The 17,918-nt window shown below is 44.4% G+C and overlaps 1 protein-coding gene across 1 annotated transcript in view; it reads left to right on the top strand.

The window, feature by feature from the left end:
- Positions 1 to 16,595, top strand: part of AR (androgen receptor) — a 184,689-nt gene extending 168,094 nt beyond the window's left edge. Inside the window, exons 5-8 of the mRNA XM_081222444.1 lie at positions 2,947 to 3,091; positions 8,050 to 8,180; positions 9,040 to 9,197; positions 9,860 to 16,595. Coding sequence (XP_081078570.1) covers positions 2,947 to 3,091; positions 8,050 to 8,180; positions 9,040 to 9,197; positions 9,860 to 10,015 — 590 coding nt within the window. The 3' untranslated portion in view covers positions 10,016 to 16,595. The remainder of the gene's footprint in view (positions 1 to 2,946; positions 3,092 to 8,049; positions 8,181 to 9,039; positions 9,198 to 9,859) is intronic.
- Positions 16,596 to 17,918: the final 1,323 nt, after the last annotated feature.

Raw genomic sequence — 17,918 nt, 5'->3', positions numbered from 1 at the left:
TAAAGCAGCAAAGATTTCCTAATTGACCTTTCTTTGGGTATGTTCTTCCAGACTAGACATGAGACTGTAGGTTTCTACTGAAGATTGCTAAGAAATGATGTTGATTGGATTCTAGTGAGAAAACAGAATCTCAGGTTAGCCTCTGCTCCCTAACCTGTTTGGTGTGTTTCATAACCTGAAACCATTACCTCTCTCTGTTTCTCCAAAACAGCCTAATGCAGTGCCAAATAGGTGTTGAGTGAATGAATGTATGTTGAAGGAAACCTGTAGGCTGGAACTACTGCTTCCTCAAGTCATCCCTTGATAGCCGTACTATCTGAGCAGGCTGCTTCAAAGGATGGGCATTAGCGGGCTAATTTTCCTATAGGTCTAATCTGATTACAATACCTAACTCTGTTCTCTAATGCCCAGCTTTTGAAGCAGCTGTTGTTGATGCATATACAGTAATTAGGCTTGAGTTCTAAGCAGCTGTCACTAAGGACCGTTAATTAGTATTACAGCCAAACTAAGCTTTCCCTTTTTCTCGTCTTTGTTAGTTCTCTGGCATCTCAGGGAGGGAAAAATAATCAGTATTGACGGCTTCCTTGGTATTTGTACAGTTTAATCCTCATCGTCCCATGCACCCTCATATTCACACATTCACCAACCAAGGCTTTCCTTGATTCGCATTGCCTCCCACCCCAGGGGTTCAGGGTTCAAGCTCCCAGGCCCCCTCCCAAAGAGATTCTTTGATGTTCCATGCTTGACCCTGTTTTTTTGTCTCCTACTCGAAAGAATCAGTCCCAGGTATTCTCTGCTACAGAAGGGCTTCAGGCGGGAAATACTCTGGGGTCTGAGGCTCCAGCTAGTCTGTTAGCAGACTAGCTCCTGTGAAGATGTGAGGCACACGCCTGGGAGATAAGATGGCAGTCAAGGGTGGTGATGTGAGGAACTCTAGCATCCTGATGTCTGGTAGTCTTGGGACTTAAAGGAAAAAAAGGGTAAATAGGGTGTGTGTGTGGCAAGAACCAACCAAACAGAACAATGTGTCTAGATAGTGTAGACTTCAGACCTGAGCCTATGGCTAAGAAAAAACTCATGACATTGGTAGTTCTTGAGCTGTGTTGTTCAGCAGTAGTATAGGAAACGCACTGAAGAAGAGAATTAGAACACCTGGGTTCTAGTCCCATTTCGGCCACATACAGTCTGTATGAGCTTGGGGAAGTCAGTTAACTTCTCTGGCCCTCAGATTCCTTGTTGGAAAAATAAGTGTCACATTGCCCACACTCTAGGGTAATTGTGAGGGTTAAATGAGGTCATCATCAGGAAAGTTAGAAGCATTATCCAAATTCATGTAAGCATTCCTAGTAACGTAATTAAGACAAAATTTCAGATAATTCTGGATCTGTTAGGGAGAAGATAAATGAGGCACTGGTAGGGGATGAGCTCTGAGGTGATGCTTTAAGTATCCAACTATTTGGAAACCTCCAGGAGAACATAGACATATCTGTTCTACCTATGTGGAGGCAGCATCTGGGAGCCTCTGTTCTCTGAGCTTAAGGGAGGTAATTTGGAGTTCATCTATAATTCTCATTTTATAAAATGAATATAATGAGGGTCCTAAGTCTAATTAATATTTCTCAAACGCCTACTCAAATATCTGAACTGTGTTATATACTAGAGAGGAAAAGATGAATAAGAAGGGAATGGTCCCTGTCTTCCAGAAGTTCTAAGTCTTACGGAGGAGACAGATATGTGCATAGATAAATTCCAGTACAGTGTAATGAGTGCTATAATTGGACGGAACTACTTAAGATTCAGCAAGATGGTAAAAGAAGAATCACTAGGTCTTCTGTTTGGATGAGTTGGAAGAGGCATCACAGAGGAGGTAGCCTTTCAGTGAAGACTTGAAAGATGAGTAGGTGTTTATCAGATGGAAAGCCCGGGGAGGAAAGAATACATTCTAGGGACAGGCAGCTGCCTGTGCAGAGATAGCAGAGATTTAGAGGCATGATGTATATGTGTGTGTGTGTGTGTGTGTGTGTGTGTGTGTGTGTTCAGCAAACTGGGGGTTTTTCAGAATAGCTAGAACCTAAATTATGAGAAGGCAAATGGTAAGAAATTAGTCTAAGAAGGCAGGTCATAAAGGGCCTGTTTGTGTATAATAATGGCAGTATGCAGGAATGGCAGTAGAGTAGGAAACTAGCAGGACCAGGTATTTATTGAATAGAAAACAAGAGAGAGGAAGTGAGAGGCAGGAAAAGGGTCAGAGCAAAGAGATGGAACCTGAAGGTGGTGTGCAGAAGGCATGGCTGTCAAAGGCATTCCACCACATGCTGATATGTAATAGTATCCCTTTCCCAGGGTTGTTAGAGGGTACAAACAAGATTATAGCTAGAAAAGAGCTTTGTAAAGTGAAAAGTGCTGTTCATGTGAGAGAAATGATTATTACACTGCATCTTTGGAAAGGCAGTGAGCCTTTCTGAAGATCAAGGCTTTGGAATCAGACTGGCTTTGGAACTTGATCTGCCAATTACTAGCCTTATGATCTTGGACAAGTTCTTCAACCCTTCTGTGACTCACTTTTATTGATTCACAGAATGGGAACAATAATAGTATATACTTTATTGGATTCTTGTGAGGATTAAATGAATTAATATAAGTAACATGCTTAGAGAAGAGTTAATTCAAAGTAAGCAGTCATTAAGTGTTTGTTAGATTATTATTCTCTTCCAATGGACAGTGCACTTTTTGTCTCTGTTTCTTTTGAGCAGCTCAATGAAGTAGGGAGTGCAAGGAATGTTATCCCCACCATATAGTTTGTTCTCCTCCTGCTCCGCAGCATTGATGGCCCCTGGGGCTCCACAGGGGCAGCCCAAGTGTCAGAAATTCTCAGCCCAGCCGAGTCCCAGACTTCACTCAGCCCATCAGTGCTCAGTCTGACCACTGCCTCTGCCCTATTTCCAGGCTTCCGCAACTTGCATGTGGACGACCAGATGGCAGTCATTCAGTACTCTTGGATGGGGCTTATGGTGTTTGCCATGGGCTGGCGGTCCTTCACCAATGTCAACTCCAGGATGCTCTACTTTGCCCCTGACCTGGTTTTCAATGAGTAAGTGCTTATGTGTCCAGAACTCACATAGACACAGACCTCGTTGGTGGTGATGATGGTAATGTAAGTAATGGTGTGAGTTGGTTCATTTGACCTTTAGGTGAGGCAGTAGAAGCCCAGCCAGCCTGCTCAATCTGAGGTTGCTTTGCCTGGCTGAAAGGCCAATTGGTAGGAGAGAACAGGGGAAGGCTGTCACTTTTTCCAATCAAGACTCAATACTACTGCTGGTGGGAATGTGAATTGGTACAGCCACTATGGAGAACAGTATGGAGGTTCCTTAAAAAACTAAAAATAGAACTACCATACGACCCAGCAATCCCACTACTAGGCATATACCCTGAGAAAACCATAATTCAAAAAGAGACATGTACCAAAATATTCATTGCAGCTCTATTCACAATAGCCCGGAGCTGGAAACAACCTAAGTGTCCATCATCGGATGAATGGATAAAGAAGATGTGGCACATATATACAATGGAATATTACTCAGCCATAAAAAGAAACGCAACTGAGCTATCTGTAATGAGGTGGATAGACCTAGAGTCTGTCATACAGAGTGAAGTAAGTCAGAAAGAGAAAGACAAATACCATATGCTAACACATATATATGGAATTAAAAAAAATGTCATGAAGAACCTAGGGGTAAAACGGGAATAAAGACACAGACCTACTTGAGAATGGACTTGAGGATATGGGGAGGGGGAAGGGTAAGCTGTGACAAAACGAAAGAGAGGCATGGACATATATACACTACCAAACGTAAGGTAGATAGATAGTGGGAAGCAGCCGCAGAGCACAGGGAGATCAGCTCGGTGCTTTGTGACCGCCTGGAGGGGTGGGATGGGGAGAGTGGGAGGGAGGGAGATGCATGAGGGAAGGGATGTGGGAACAGATGTATATGTATGACTGATTCACTTTGTTATAAAGCAGAAACTAATAAAAAAAAAGACTCAATACTGGTAATTTGGCAGTGCTTCTGACCTGCTTTTACTTTATCTCAGACCCTCATGTCAGGGTCCTTTTTCTTCACTCTGAGAAACATAGGGAGAGAACAGAGAGACTCTAGTTGTGAGGGTTGAAGTTCCTTTGGTCCCTTATGCTACCATCAAAAGCTACTGCCAGTCACCACTTGTTGAGAAACTCCCTTGTGCCAGGACCATACTAGATATTTTCCTAATCCTTTCTCATTGAGCACTCATGAGAACTTGATTTCCCCTTTAAAAAAAAATAATGGATGGAGAAAATTAGGTTCATCAAAATAAAGTGACTTACCCAACAACGTCAAACAGCTAGAGCATGTTGGCAACAGCATTCGAAGTACGGCTGTGTAACTCTTAGCTCTTATACTGCCCCCTGATGGTAAGTGATGAGAAAGTGCAGTTCCACCATTTTTTGGCCATGTGACCTTGGCCCAGCCACTTCCCTTCTCTTAAAAACAGTTTTAATAAATGCTTGCCCCGCCACCAGCTCTATTTAGCCTTCACGAATTTGGCCAAGAGCTCAGGTTTTAAAATTGTACTTTTCTCAACTGAAACCTCTATTCTGTTATTTCCTACACCATTGTCTTTGGGTAAGACCCTTACCTTCCTTGATCCGCAGTTTCCTAATCTGTTAATAAAATAAATCTTTCTTAAATGGTTTTGTTATGACAACTAAAATAGGAGCTAATGGATGTGAAATGTCTGTTCCATAATGGGCAAGAAATAAAAAAGAAGTACCTTTCCGATACTCTCTTTTCCTAACAGTGATAATCTGTTCCGTGTCTGCTATTTGAGGTCCCTTGTGGCACTGTGAATGGAGCTGGCCAGAACAATCTTCCCAAGAACTTTGAGCTAGTCTCACCACAGAGAATTCCTTTGGTCAGGAAGGAATTGACCTTCCCTCCCCTCTAGCCCTCTAACCCAGAAGAGCCTTAAAATAAAATCTACAGGCCAGTGGTTCCTTCCAGTACAGCAGTGCTATATGGGGGAAAATAAGCGTCCCCAGCTGCCCTCTTCCAACTCAGCCAGTCCTCGTAGCCAGAAGCTAAGAATAACCATTGAGCTTTTGGCACAACCTGCTTTGTGGTTTCCAGATCTCCAAAGAGTTACCCATGATGCCATCTTCTGGAGCAGGCCTTAAAAAGCCCTCTTCCTGTTCATCTCTCAACCCACCCTCTTGCTGCCCTCCAGTGATTAAATCAACTACTGGGCACCTGCACTACCCTCCCCATCCCGAGCCTGAAGACCTATGAACCTTTGCAAGGTGATAATTGGCTATTTTCTAAATCTTCATTTCCTTTTCCACCTCTGTGCAAATATGTGGCACCCTACCTCAGCTATCTGGTCCACTTCCATGTACCTCATCAAAAGGTACCACAGGATTCCCCACAGAGTCAGGGTCCTATGTCAAGCCCCAGGGCTCCTGAAACAGCAGACCCCCTTCCTCTTATAGGAACCCGCCATGTTAGAGCTCTTAAAGTCCCTAGAATCATCTAAACCAACGTTTCTCAGCAGGGATGCTGTTGACATTTTCCGAGGAATAGTTTTTCATCGTTTAGCACATTCCTGCATATTGGAATGTGTTTAACTGCCCTGGTACCTGCCCACTAAATACCAAATAGGATCCTGGTTACTGTGACAGCCCAAACTGCCCCCACACATTTCTAGCACCCACTAAGGGAGCAGTACCTCTCCAGTTGAAAGTCACCAGTTGCTGCTAGCCTCCTCAAGGTACCAATGGGGAAACGGAGGCCTAAAGAAAAAGACAGGGATTCTGGGCCAACCCATTTGCTGATCTCTCTGACACCAAACCCTGTCATCAACCCTGCTTTCTTCTTTTCTCCTCCCCTCTTTGTGGAGAACACAGTTTGTGAGGGTAATGGACCTGCACCCTAGCTGTGTGACCTTGGGTAAATTACTGAACTTCTCTGAGGCTTATACTCCTCATCTGTAGAATAGTGAATAGAATCATAATGGCACTTTCCAACATATCATTTTTTGAGCAATTACTATGTGCCAGGCACTGTGCTTCATCATTTTTTTCCAATGTTCGTCTCCCCACTTCTCCACTCTCTTTTAATCCCGATTACTTCTGCTCACCTCCCGAATTCCATTCCTGCCCCTTGCTTTCTACCTTCTGCACTCTATCCCTTTCTTTCCTCTAGCTGTTCCCTATTCAATTTGCTTTTCTCCTCAGGTCTTATTCCTTTCCCCTTTGAATTCCTTCCCTTGCCTTTCTCTCCTCCTTTCTCCACCTTCTCTGTTCCTGGGGTCTGCAGCAGTATTACAGCAATCCTTCATGTCAGGAATACAATTTCAATGGTAAAAATACTGCAGTGTTGTCATCAACAGAGGCTTGGAAGCACAGACAGACCAGAGCAAGGCCATGCCCTAAGGCTTAGTAAATCTTATTTAAAAATTCCTTAGGGCGGGCTTCCCTGGGGTGCAGTGGTTGGGGGTCCGCCTGCCCATTCAGGGTATGCGGGTTCGTTCCCCGGGAGGATCCCGCGTGCCACGGAGCGGCTGGGCCCATGGACCATGGCCGCTGGGCCTGTGCATCCGGAGCCTGTGCTCCACGGCGGGAAAGGCCGCAGCGGTGAAAGGCCCGCGTACCGCAAAAAAAAAAAAAAAAAAAAAAAAAAATTCCTTAGGGCGAAAGAGCTTGGAGCAGCATTGTTTTGGTCAGTTGACTTGTGATACTATCTAAATGCTTCCTTTTACCAGTTTGGTTCCAGCCTGCATTGAATATTTCTACACTATCTGCCCTTCCTTTCCCTCTTTCTCTAGGCCATCCAAGATCTCTCTGAGATAGGGTGCTGAGCTTCCACCCAGCCAGTACCAGGCCTGCCTAGCCTGTGAACGAGGCTAGTGGTTTGGGGACCAAAATGTCAAACCACAGGCTTCAGACCCAATCTGGGAGGTCTTTTTACTCACCACTTAACTGAATGTCAAATTCCCTTTCCTTTCTCCACAAGATATAAAATCAATTTCTCTCTCTCCCTCTCCTCTTTCTCTCTCTCTCTCTCTCCCTCTCTCTCTCTCTTTCTCTCTCTCTCTCTCTCTCTCTCTCTCTCTCTCTCTCTCACACACACACACACACACACACACACACACAATTTCTGAAGTGTTGAAAACCAGGAAGGTTTGCTAGCAGGAGGATGCTGTATCTTCTCTTACGAGCTTGTCATGGCCAGTCATGGAACAGAGAGGTTGCTCCCCTCGAGAATCTGTCCAAGCCTTGGCCACTTCCCTATATAATTTATAGGTGATAATGTGATGATGTGTTCACAAGTCACTATAATAAAAGCAGCTCACACGTGTTTATAACTCCCAAACTGTGGTAAGGAACAGCCAGTGTATGAGGGAGTAGGCTCCGCTTCAGCAGGGGACATTTAGATTTGACATTCAGAAATATTTTCTGGCTGATTTGATAAGCATTGGAACTCATTTAAAGGGACAATGGGGAATCTCCTTTTCTGGGAGTTTTTAAAGAAATGATTAAATTTCTAATATGGGAAGTATGGTCACTTGGGAATCCTGATGTCCTTATTTTAAGAGTTGATTTCTAAGGCCCGTCTCCTAGAAATCCTCCAAGTTTGAATGTCTGTGAGGCAGGTTCTGGCTCTGGCTGCAGCTGAGATATTAGGACTGTAGTCAGGGAGACCATGTGCCAGGCCCACTGTATTCATTTGGTTAGGCTTTCCTGTCCCTGTATCAGGAAAGAGGAGGGGCACGGGGACCTGGAAATTCCATGTGCTAACCCATATCCTGGCCAGGGAAGATGAGTAGTTATCAGGATATCACGATTTTGGAAAAAAAAAAAAGAACAACTTTGTTCCTGTCACTGAAGCACCAGCAAGAGAAACAGCAAGCTCTTCTTGGAGAACTTGAAAAGGGGAGGGCAACCACAGATATTCTCTCTGGGTTTATTGTAAGCCTTTCCTTACTCCTCTTTTTTCCTCTGTGTTTCCTTCCCAGGTACCGCATGCACAAGTCCCGGATGTACAGCCAGTGTGTCCGAATGAAGCACCTCTCTCAAGAGTTTGGATGGCTCCAAATCACCCCCCAGGAATTTCTGTGCATGAAGGCACTGCTGCTCTTTAGCATTAGTAAGTGCCTGGAAGGGCAGGGAATGCCCCTAGGGGCATAAGGGATCAGAAGGAAGCTGCTTTTTTCATTAAAGGATTATTGGGAAGAAGCCCGCTCCTGAACATTTCCCTTCTTCTTTCACCCTCCCTCCTCCACTCTCCCTTAGCATCCTTTTTCCTAACAAGGATGAATTTCATGGCTAGAGACCAATTTCTTTGCTAGAATTCAACCTCCATTAGATCCCCACCTACCCCCAATCTCTCTCTGGTACAAGGCCTTTTTGTCTGGTTTTAGCAGGTCTCTGAATTTTTCCATAGCTTCTACCATAGAAACAGGCAAGGACCACCTTATATGTCTTGTAGGGCAGAAGGGATTGCCTCCTGGAAGGAATTTCCTCTTCTGCCAAAAAGAGAATCTCTGTGTAAGCAACTCAGACAGGGCTTATTTGGCAGCCAAGGAATATTTCTTTAATGTCTCTTCTAAGCAGAGTGCTTAGACTCTATGAGGGAGAAAGGAGACAAAATTTGATATTCAAGACCACATGTTTTAATTTTCTAATTCAGAGCCAGACTGTGAACAGCATAAAACCATAGGTCCTAAGAAATGTGTAGATGAGAAGTCTAGAGAATGGAAAAGCTCAGTAAATTTTATTTACTTGATACCCTACACACTGGGTCCAGCTAGCCTTTTCCCTAAGACCTTCCTGGCAGACTTTCTGAAGGCCCCAGGCATATAGGCCTCAAGTGACAGGAAACCAAGTATATGGTTCTCTCCCTGTGGGGGTGGGGGTCAAGTTTGTGGTCAGAAAACTTGGTGCTTTATCTAATGCTCCTTCGTGGGCATGCTTCCCCTCCCCATTCTGTCTTCATTCCACATCAGTTCCAGTGGATGGGCTGAAAAATCAAAAATTCTTTGATGAACTTCGAATGAACTACATCAAGGAACTTGATCGTATCATTGCATGCAAGAGAAAAAATCCCACATCCTGCTCAAGGCGCTTCTACCAGCTCACCAAGCTCCTGGACTCTGTGCAGCCTGTAAGCAAATGATGGAGGGTGCTTTGTCAGGGAGAGCAGCCTGATAGAGCCAAGTGATAATATGCTCTTCTAAGGTCTGGCACCACCTGTTGGGAGGTGCTTCCATTCCCCTCTGGCTTTGAGTGTGGTCCAGGAAGAAAATTCAATGAAGAAGAAAGGAACACAGGTCACAGTGTCCCAGCTGGATATTGTGAAAGAGGTGGAGGAGTTGAGAACAGAGCAGTTGGGACTCAGAGAAGGGGCTTAGAGTAGATAAGTTCTCTAGGCAGACAAAACAGACCTGGATGTTTTCCCCCTTTTCCTCGAGTCATATGCGTTTGTGCGTGTGTATGAGAGAGCGAGTGTGTGTGTGTGTGTGTGCGTGTGTGTGTGTGTGTGCTGGGGAAAAGGAACACCCAGTCTTGAGTCAGGGAGATTGCAATGGTGTAAGAGGTCTCTTGGGAGCCTCCAATGACTCCTTGGAGGCAGTTTAGTGCATGTGTGTATGTACGCACACGTGCATGCATGCACGTGCACACGCACACACGCACACACACACACAGAGGGAGGCCCAAGGACATGGAAGGAAAGAGGAGGAAATCAAAGAATGCGGGGATAGACCCTGACAAGAAGCCAACTCCTTGTCAACCCTGTTTTCTCCCTCTCTTATTGTCCCCCTGCAGATTGCACGAGAGCTGCATCAATTCACTTTTGACCTGCTAATCAAGTCCCACATGGTGAGCGTGGACTTTCCAGAAATGATGGCAGAGATCATCTCTGTGCAAGTGCCCAAGATCCTTTCCGGGAAAGTCAAGCCCATATATTTTCACACGCAGTGAAGCTTTGGAAGCCCCCATTTTCTCACCCCACCCCACTCCCTTTTTCAGAAATCTTCTGCCTGTTTTAACTCTGCACTACTTCTCTGCAGTGCCTTGGGGAATTTCCTCTATTGATGTACAATCTTTCATGAAGATGTTCTTGAGTTCTATTTGCTGGGCTTTCTTTTTTCTCTTTTCCTCCTTTCTTTTCTTTGCCTTCCTATCTGACCCACCATGGCACTTTCAAACTCTGCTCCCTGCTGTGGCCCTTATCTGTGTTTTGAATGCTGTGGTATTTCTTTAAATCTGTGATGATCCTGTGGCACAGTGTCAAGTTGTGCTTGTTTATAGCACTGTGCTGTATGCCAGCCATGCAAACGTTTACTCACCTAATGCCACGTGAAGTTTAGAGAGTTAAGAGTATCTGGGAAAACAAAAGACAAACAAACAAAAACAAAAAAAAATTCTAGGGTTTTGCCTCTTAAAAAATATAAAAACAGACAGAAATCCCTGAAGAGACCAACAGTAACTAGAATAAAGTGAAAATTGCAAGCCCATGGGGAGTCACTGCTTTTTCTCCCCAAACCATCTCTCCCTGGGAGACTTTATTTTCTGCCAATGGCTATTGCCATTAGAGGGCAGGGTGACACCAGAGCTGACATGCATGGGAGGCAGATTTAAGAGAGGACAGAGAGGACAGATGGATCACCAGTACCTGCCCAGAGCCTTGGCTCCTGAGGGCTAGACTGCTCAACTGCAGCGCAGTTCATGGTACTGAAAAGTGTACTTCTTGTTTGAAAACTTGTCTGTATGGCCTCTCCCCACCAGTCCCTTTCTCTCTCATCCTCTGCCTCCATCCTCAAATTGACTTTCAATAGCTTTTCTAAGAGCTTTGAACTGAATGTTCTCTTTAGCCAAAACTTGGCCACTTCCACTGAAGAATCAGACCAGCAAGAGGGAGAGGGAGATCTGATGTTTTCTAAGTCACCATTCCGATCCAGGTCCGCTTTCCCATTTGTGGCCCAGGGAAGAGCTTGGGCCTGGAGTCAGAGGAAAAGGAAGTGGTGGTTTGACTGTTTTCCTGTTTAGGACACTGAAGATTTGATCCCTCTTTGCCCCTACCTTTAAAAGACCTGAATGTTTTCTGCCTGATTCCATACAGCTGCAAGCATCATCCACCCTCCCTTCAGTGTTTTGTGGGCCTGAACGTCACCAGGCTGCATTGCAGCCACAGTGGTGAAGCTTGTCCACTTCCTTGGGCATGTTCACAGACTCTCTGCTAAGAACTCCCACCACTAAGAAGGCTAGCAAGCCAGCAGTCTTGATGTCTCTCTCTAGATGCCAGTAGGCTCAAAGACTTCTTAGCAAATGTCTGTCATCAACTATCAGATCTCTGGAGCCCTTAGACAAACTGGAAAGAAGGCATCAATGGGATTGGATAAGCTGAGCGTCTTGCTCTTGTCCCCCGGAGATGACACCTTCCCACAAAGTGGAGAAATGCCCACTTACACCTTCAGAGCAGCTAAAGGGGCTACCCAGATCAGGGTTGAAGAGAAAACTCAATTACTAAGGTGGGAAGAATGAAGACACTAGAACCAGAAACTCTGTAAATGCTCTCCTTGCCACCCACCATATCCACCTGCAGAAGTCATGGGAAGAAGAGAGAAGAAACCAAGAGAAGACTGACTACTAAAGTAAAAGTCTTCAGAAGCAAAGTCTAAAGCCAGATGGGCACCATCTGGTGAGTTTACTCATCATCCTCCTCTGCTGCTGATTCTGGGCTCTGACATTGGCCATACTCACTCAGACTCCCCACCTTTGCTCCTGCCTTTCAGCCAGTAGAAGCTGAAAGATTGAGACTACAGAACCATGGCCTCTGTTGGAAAGATCTGGTTGGTGTGGCTCCAATGGGCTGCCACCCATGAACTTGGTGTGTTCCTGGGATACTGGTTTCATATAGTCCTTTGGAACACCTCTGTTCTGTTGAGTCTGTCCCCCAGTCGCGAGTACAGGGGAATGTCCACCTACTTTCTCATCTTGGCCACTGCCTCCTCACTTAGCTCTTAAACTCATCTGCTGAACAAGAAATGGCCAGTCACAAAGCTGCCCATTTCAGTTGGTTCACTCTACTTGTCGTTGAAAAGATAGTTTCTGAGTGACATGATATGACCTACACGGGTTTCCTCCCCTGATTTCTGTTGATATTAATAGCCAAATGAACTTGCAAAACAGCTTCTTTAAATAACAAGGGAGAGGGGAACCTAAGATGGGTGTTATACCAATCCAAGACTGCTGGACAGAACTAAAGCAGACAGGTTCTGTTTCTGGGGTAGGATAAAAAAATTCTGTTTTTCTTTGTTATGACACCATTTGGCCTATGTAGGGTCACAGGATCACTTTTAACTATTTTAAGGAGAAAAAATCCACTACTTTTTCATTTAAACTAGGTCACTTTTTTTTTTTTTTCTCTGCGGTACACGGGCCTCTCACTGTTGTGGCCTCTCCCGTTGCGGCTCCGGACGCGCAGGCTCAGCGGCCATGGCTCACCGGCCCAGCCGCTCCGCGGCATGTGGGATCCTCCCAGACCGGGGCACGAACCCATGTCTCCTGCATCGGCAGGCAGACTCTCAACCACTGCGCCACCAGGGAAGCCCCTAGGTCACTTTTTAATAGTTCCTTTACATCTGTTTTGAAATGATTCTCATCTTTTGTGGTGCATGGATTCAATTATATCATTCTAATACCTCTCCTTGTAAATATTAGATGTTCTCCTTTCCATTCCTCTGGCTATCAAGTTTTTCATCTTTATGGATTTCCCAATTGTGACTCTTGTCTTTATGAATATGTTTTTCATTTGTGAAAGCCAAAATTCAGTGAAACGGCAGTGTAATTAAAAACAGCAACAACGGGATTACTCCAAATTTCCGAATGGCAAGACTAGGACAAAATGGCCTAAACAAGAATTTAGGCCTACTGTTTTTGCACTGGGGTTTCAGTGAGCAAAGGAGATTTTAGCTTGTCTTTGTCTCCCACAGATGAAAGGGGGATTATTTTTTTCTTTTGACCATTGTTGTTCCTGCCAGTGCAATTGACAGAAGTCTCATTTTGCATGCACTCTGCTCTGCAAACAGAGTTGATGTAGTTGGTACACTGTGCTCACCCTTGAAGGATCGGCAACTCACACCCACTCACCCGGTGAGCGTAAAGATGAGTATCACTCACCAGGCAAGCGACGGGGACTATCTCCAAAAAGGTTTGCAGCGCTCAACGGGGATGGAGAGTGAGGAAGAGAAAAAGGAGAAGCACCAGGGAGAAGGCCCCATCTGTGTTTGGCAGCAGACAGCTGCCAGTGTCACAAACTCTGTGGTCAAAGAAAAGAGTCGTGTGGCAGTTTCAGCTCTTGTTCATTGGGCAGCTTGCCCAGGCCTGGCCTCTGAGTTGAAACGGGGGTTGGGTTCTTTGTTCCATAGCTTTTCTATGCCACAGACAGTATCTTTGTTCTTGGAGAGTTCATTATTTTTTTTAATGAGAAAGGGTTTTTTTTGAAGGATTCTGTCATATATCTTAAAGAAAATCAGTAATACATATATTTTTATATATGTTCACTGGCACTATAAAAGGAGGGGGGGGAAGCTTTACTCTGTCCTTTGGGTAGTTGCTGAGGTGACTGTCCAGGTTGAGAAATAGTGTGCTGATGCTAGAGTCTCTCTCTGTTCATACTCTACTTCTAAATACATATATGCATATATAGCAAGAAGTATTCTGTTTGTACTTTAAGAGAAATAGGCCCACCATTCACACGACACTGACACTACACAAGTGACCTAACTTTAAGCATCAAGTAGCTTCTAAGTGTTTGTTTCATTAGGCACAGCACAGACATGGCTCAAAAGCCCAAGCCACTCCCTCTGCCCCTTCCCAGTCTTGTGCTAAGGTTGCATTTCATGAGACTCTCTTCAGACAGCCCAGTAAGTATCCCTGCATGGTCCCTACATGGCCCTGGGAAGACAAAAGGTTGACTACTAATTATCTTATACCAGTTGCCCAGGTGAGAGGGCACTGGGCCAAGGGGGTGGCCTTCATGCTCAACCACATGTAGGGGGTCATGGGAACCAGGAATGCTAAAACACAAGATCCAATCCCAAACTTAAAGTCAAAATAAGCCATTTAGCATGTGCAATTTCTTATAAAAGGATCTTTCTACCCTTGCTGCCTTTTATAGGCAGGTCTGTTCTCACCACTAATCTCTTTGAAAATCTGTGAAAGCAGTTTTTAAAAACAAAGAGATGAGAGCATCACATTACGTAACCAAAGATTACATAGTATCTGCTAAAATACCAAAAGTTTTAAGGGCAGGGAGGGAGCAAGCATTAGTGCCTCTTTGGTAACCTATCCAAAGACAGACTAAAGGACTTTGCTGGTGACTGACTTATAAGAGTTTTGTGGGGTTTCCCCCACAATATACACGTTTAGAAGAGTGGAAGATAATTTTGAAAAGAAAGGGATTATGGGTCCTTCAGTAAGTGACTTTTTATAAGCAGAACTAGCTTTCCTTTTCGTTGTAGTTGCTGAGCAAATTCTTAAAGCTCCATCATTGCATGGTTACAAGTGGAGCTGTCTTGGCCATTGTGTTTGCTAGTGCCAATGTTAGCTTATCTGAAGATGTGAAGCCCTTGCTGATAAGAGGAGCATTTAAAGGACTAGATTTTGCACTAGAAGGACAGCAGGCAGAAATCCTCATTTCTGCCCACTTTGAATGGCACAGAAAAGTTCTCTGTGGTTTAAGGCAGAAGGTTGAAATATATTGTAAATGAGTATTTGTATCCATGTTTCAAAATTGAATTATATATATAGATATAATGTGTTCTGATAGCTTTACCTTTCTCTGCACCTTTATATTTGGTTCCAGGTCATAATTTATACCATGTACTTGTGAGAGAGGCCACAGCTACATTTTGGAAGCTCTCTCAGAATGGAAAAGACACCTGGGTTGATCAGATAACCAAGAGATCTCTGCTCCTATTGAGGCCTGACCCACAGGTCTTGCAAAGGAGCAGAGGGGGGGAAAAGCGTAAGGTACATGATGTGTTGCACTTTACTAGCCCAAGACAGATGAATGTGTAAAGGGTGGTGAAGTCTCATTGGAACCGACTGGGATTTACCATAGGGAAGGCCCAGACTTGGGGCCAAAGGCCCACCCAAGCAATTAGCCAGTGACCCTCTAATGGGACCTGTGCAGTTGGAAGAAGGAAGGGTACTTTTTTGTTCTTCGCCATCCCTGTGAGAAAAGGGCAGTTTCCTGCACTTGGGAACCTGGAGCAAGTGCTCCATTTCAAACAATTCACTCACCTGCAACTGAGGTGCTCTTGCTACTGGGTGTCTATTCTGGTTTTGGATACGTTCTGTAAAGATTTTGACAATGAAAATGTGTTTTTCTTTGTTAAAAAATTTATCAGTGTACTAGAAGTAGTTTATCTGTAGGTACAGGTCCATCTCTGCTCACAGGTAGGGGTGTTTTTTCTTCATTTAAGAGACTGACACTGGGGTCTGTTGCCCAGAGCCTCCCAACCCTTAACCATTTCTAGGTGAAGGCAGAAAAATCCACAATTAGTCACTCCTCTAAAGACACTTCAGCTGAGGTAACAAACCATTCGGAATGTTCTCACTCCAAAAATAAGTGGTAAATATTGTAATTTAGCAGGCAGTCTTAAAGGGAAAAGCAGTCTTTGACTCATCTTTGATTTCTCCCCATTAGATTTGGCCAGAAAATAGATAATATGCATGGATTGGTTTCCAACCCCAATTCAGTAGAGCGGGAGTGCTGATTCCTTTCCTTATCCCACTTGTCTCAGCTTTTTATGGAATTAAATGAGAAGCTATCATCTGAGTGGCCCTTGTGGCCTAAAACAGTTTGCACATGAATACTTAAAAAGGCTCTCACATAGCTACAGATTCCATTGGCCACCAAAGACTGGAGCCCACACATATGTCCCAAAGGAAAGGAAATTCTGGAATGCTGCTGCTTCTCTGGTGGTGCCCTCTTGGGCTGATGTTTCACATTTTGGAATTCTCTTCCCTGAACATTTAGATAGACCAGGACTGCAGTCTCTCCCAACCTTAGCCCTTGGTGCTAACTGTCCTGCAGTGAAGTGCATGTGGGGTTGTCCTATCCCATAAGCCACTCAGGTGCTGAGAGTAGCCACCATTGGGATAACCCAAACTAAAAAGAGAGTCCCCCCCCACACCACTCAGTGACACTTTTCTGCTTTCCCCTAGACTGGAACATTGATTAGGGAGTGCCTCAGACATGATATTCTTGTGCTGTCCTTGAGATTAATGTGGCAGCAGGAGGGAGCAGACTATGTAACCAGATGTAAGAATTAATTTTTATGTTGAGGGAAAAAAATTAAAAAGAAAAAAGCATCATATAAAAGTTATTTTTTAAAGAAACATTAATTTTGCTTGAAACTTCGTTCGATGGGGCTTCAGTTCTCACAGCGGCACTTGGCCTCCACTGGGCAGCAGGACCAGCCCGAAGCACTAGTGTTGTATTCACTTTTTGTAATCTTGGAATCTTTTGTTGCTCTAAATACAATTAAAAATGGCAGAAACTTGTTTGTTGGAATACATGTGTGACTCTGGGTTTGTCTCTGTCTCTGCTTTCAGAAATGTCATCCATTGTGTAAAATACTTCCTTGCTGGTCTGCCAGCTAAAACTTGGCCACAGCCCCTGTTGTGGCTGCAGGCTCAAGTTATTGTTAACAAAGAGACCCAAGAAAAGCTGCTAACGTCCTCTTATCACCAGTTAATTTGTTAAAACATAAAACAATCTAAACTTTCAGATGAATGTCATCAGAGTGCTTTTAATTAGCTCTTTTTATTGGCTGTCTTTATTGAATTCGAATTGGTATCATGCCCAGTGGCTTTTTAATGCTACTTTGATTTTCATATATTTAAAAAAAATCTTTGTACAGGGCTTATAAATTTGTCCTGTGTTGGCCTTAGCATAGTTTGACCTGGGACCACCAAAATATCAAAAGGTCTGGGCTAGAAAGCACAGATGGACACTGGCCACCCATTACAACTTCTCATCAAAAAGCCTGAGTTTGTCAACAAGGAGAAAGATATACAAAACCCAGCTGTTCACCCTCATTCTCATCCTCGTGGGAGCATAAAATGGGTGGGGGCTTCACTGCCCTGTTCTTGCCAAGCTTCCGGTAAAGAATGGGCATGTTCACACCCTCACTGGTTTTGAGGACCTATATCGTCTTTGACCATCAAGGTAAAATCCGAGCCAGCCTTCTTTAGGGTTTGCAAAAGTTCAAGCAAAGCCCACTCCTGTTTCCTCTCAGTGTGAATACTTAATGAGATCCCAAATTGAATTCTGGGCTTGAGATACAGGCCATCAACGAAGTGTGACAGACATGTTAAGGAATAATGGGAAAGCTCTCTATGTCTCAGTGTCCTCACCTGTAATAGGGGTTGTCACAGTGCCTCTTTACTGGGCCAGATTGGGGATTCAGTAAGAATGCATATGACCCAACTGGTGGGCTTATTGCTCTGGCTTTGATCCCTGCTAAAATGCCAGAACCCCTGAGAGTGATCCCACATTGAGCCATGTTTATCATTGACCACCTCAGAGTAGATGGATTTCTCAAACTTTTCCTGGGAGCAATGCTTGATGGAGAGGAGACAAAGAGATTCTTAGGATGTGTGTTTGTTTATGTGTGTCTAAGTAAGGAGAGAGAGCATATGAATGTTTGTGGGTTGTGTGTGGAAGTCAGAGCCTGCCTCCAAAAGAGCCTCTCTGACCACCATTGCTTAGCTTCTCTTCTCTTGGACCTACAGAGAGTGACCTAACAGCCACCCTATTTGGTTTCATTGACCACTCAGCTCATGCCTAAAGTGACACGGTAGTTATCAT

Source organism: Mesoplodon bidens, assembly GCF_964165515.1.
Source record: "Mesoplodon bidens genome assembly, chromosome: X".
NCBI lineage: Eukaryota > Metazoa > Chordata > Mammalia > Artiodactyla > Ziphiidae > Mesoplodon > Mesoplodon bidens.
This window is presented reverse-complemented; position numbering and strand designations above follow the sequence as displayed.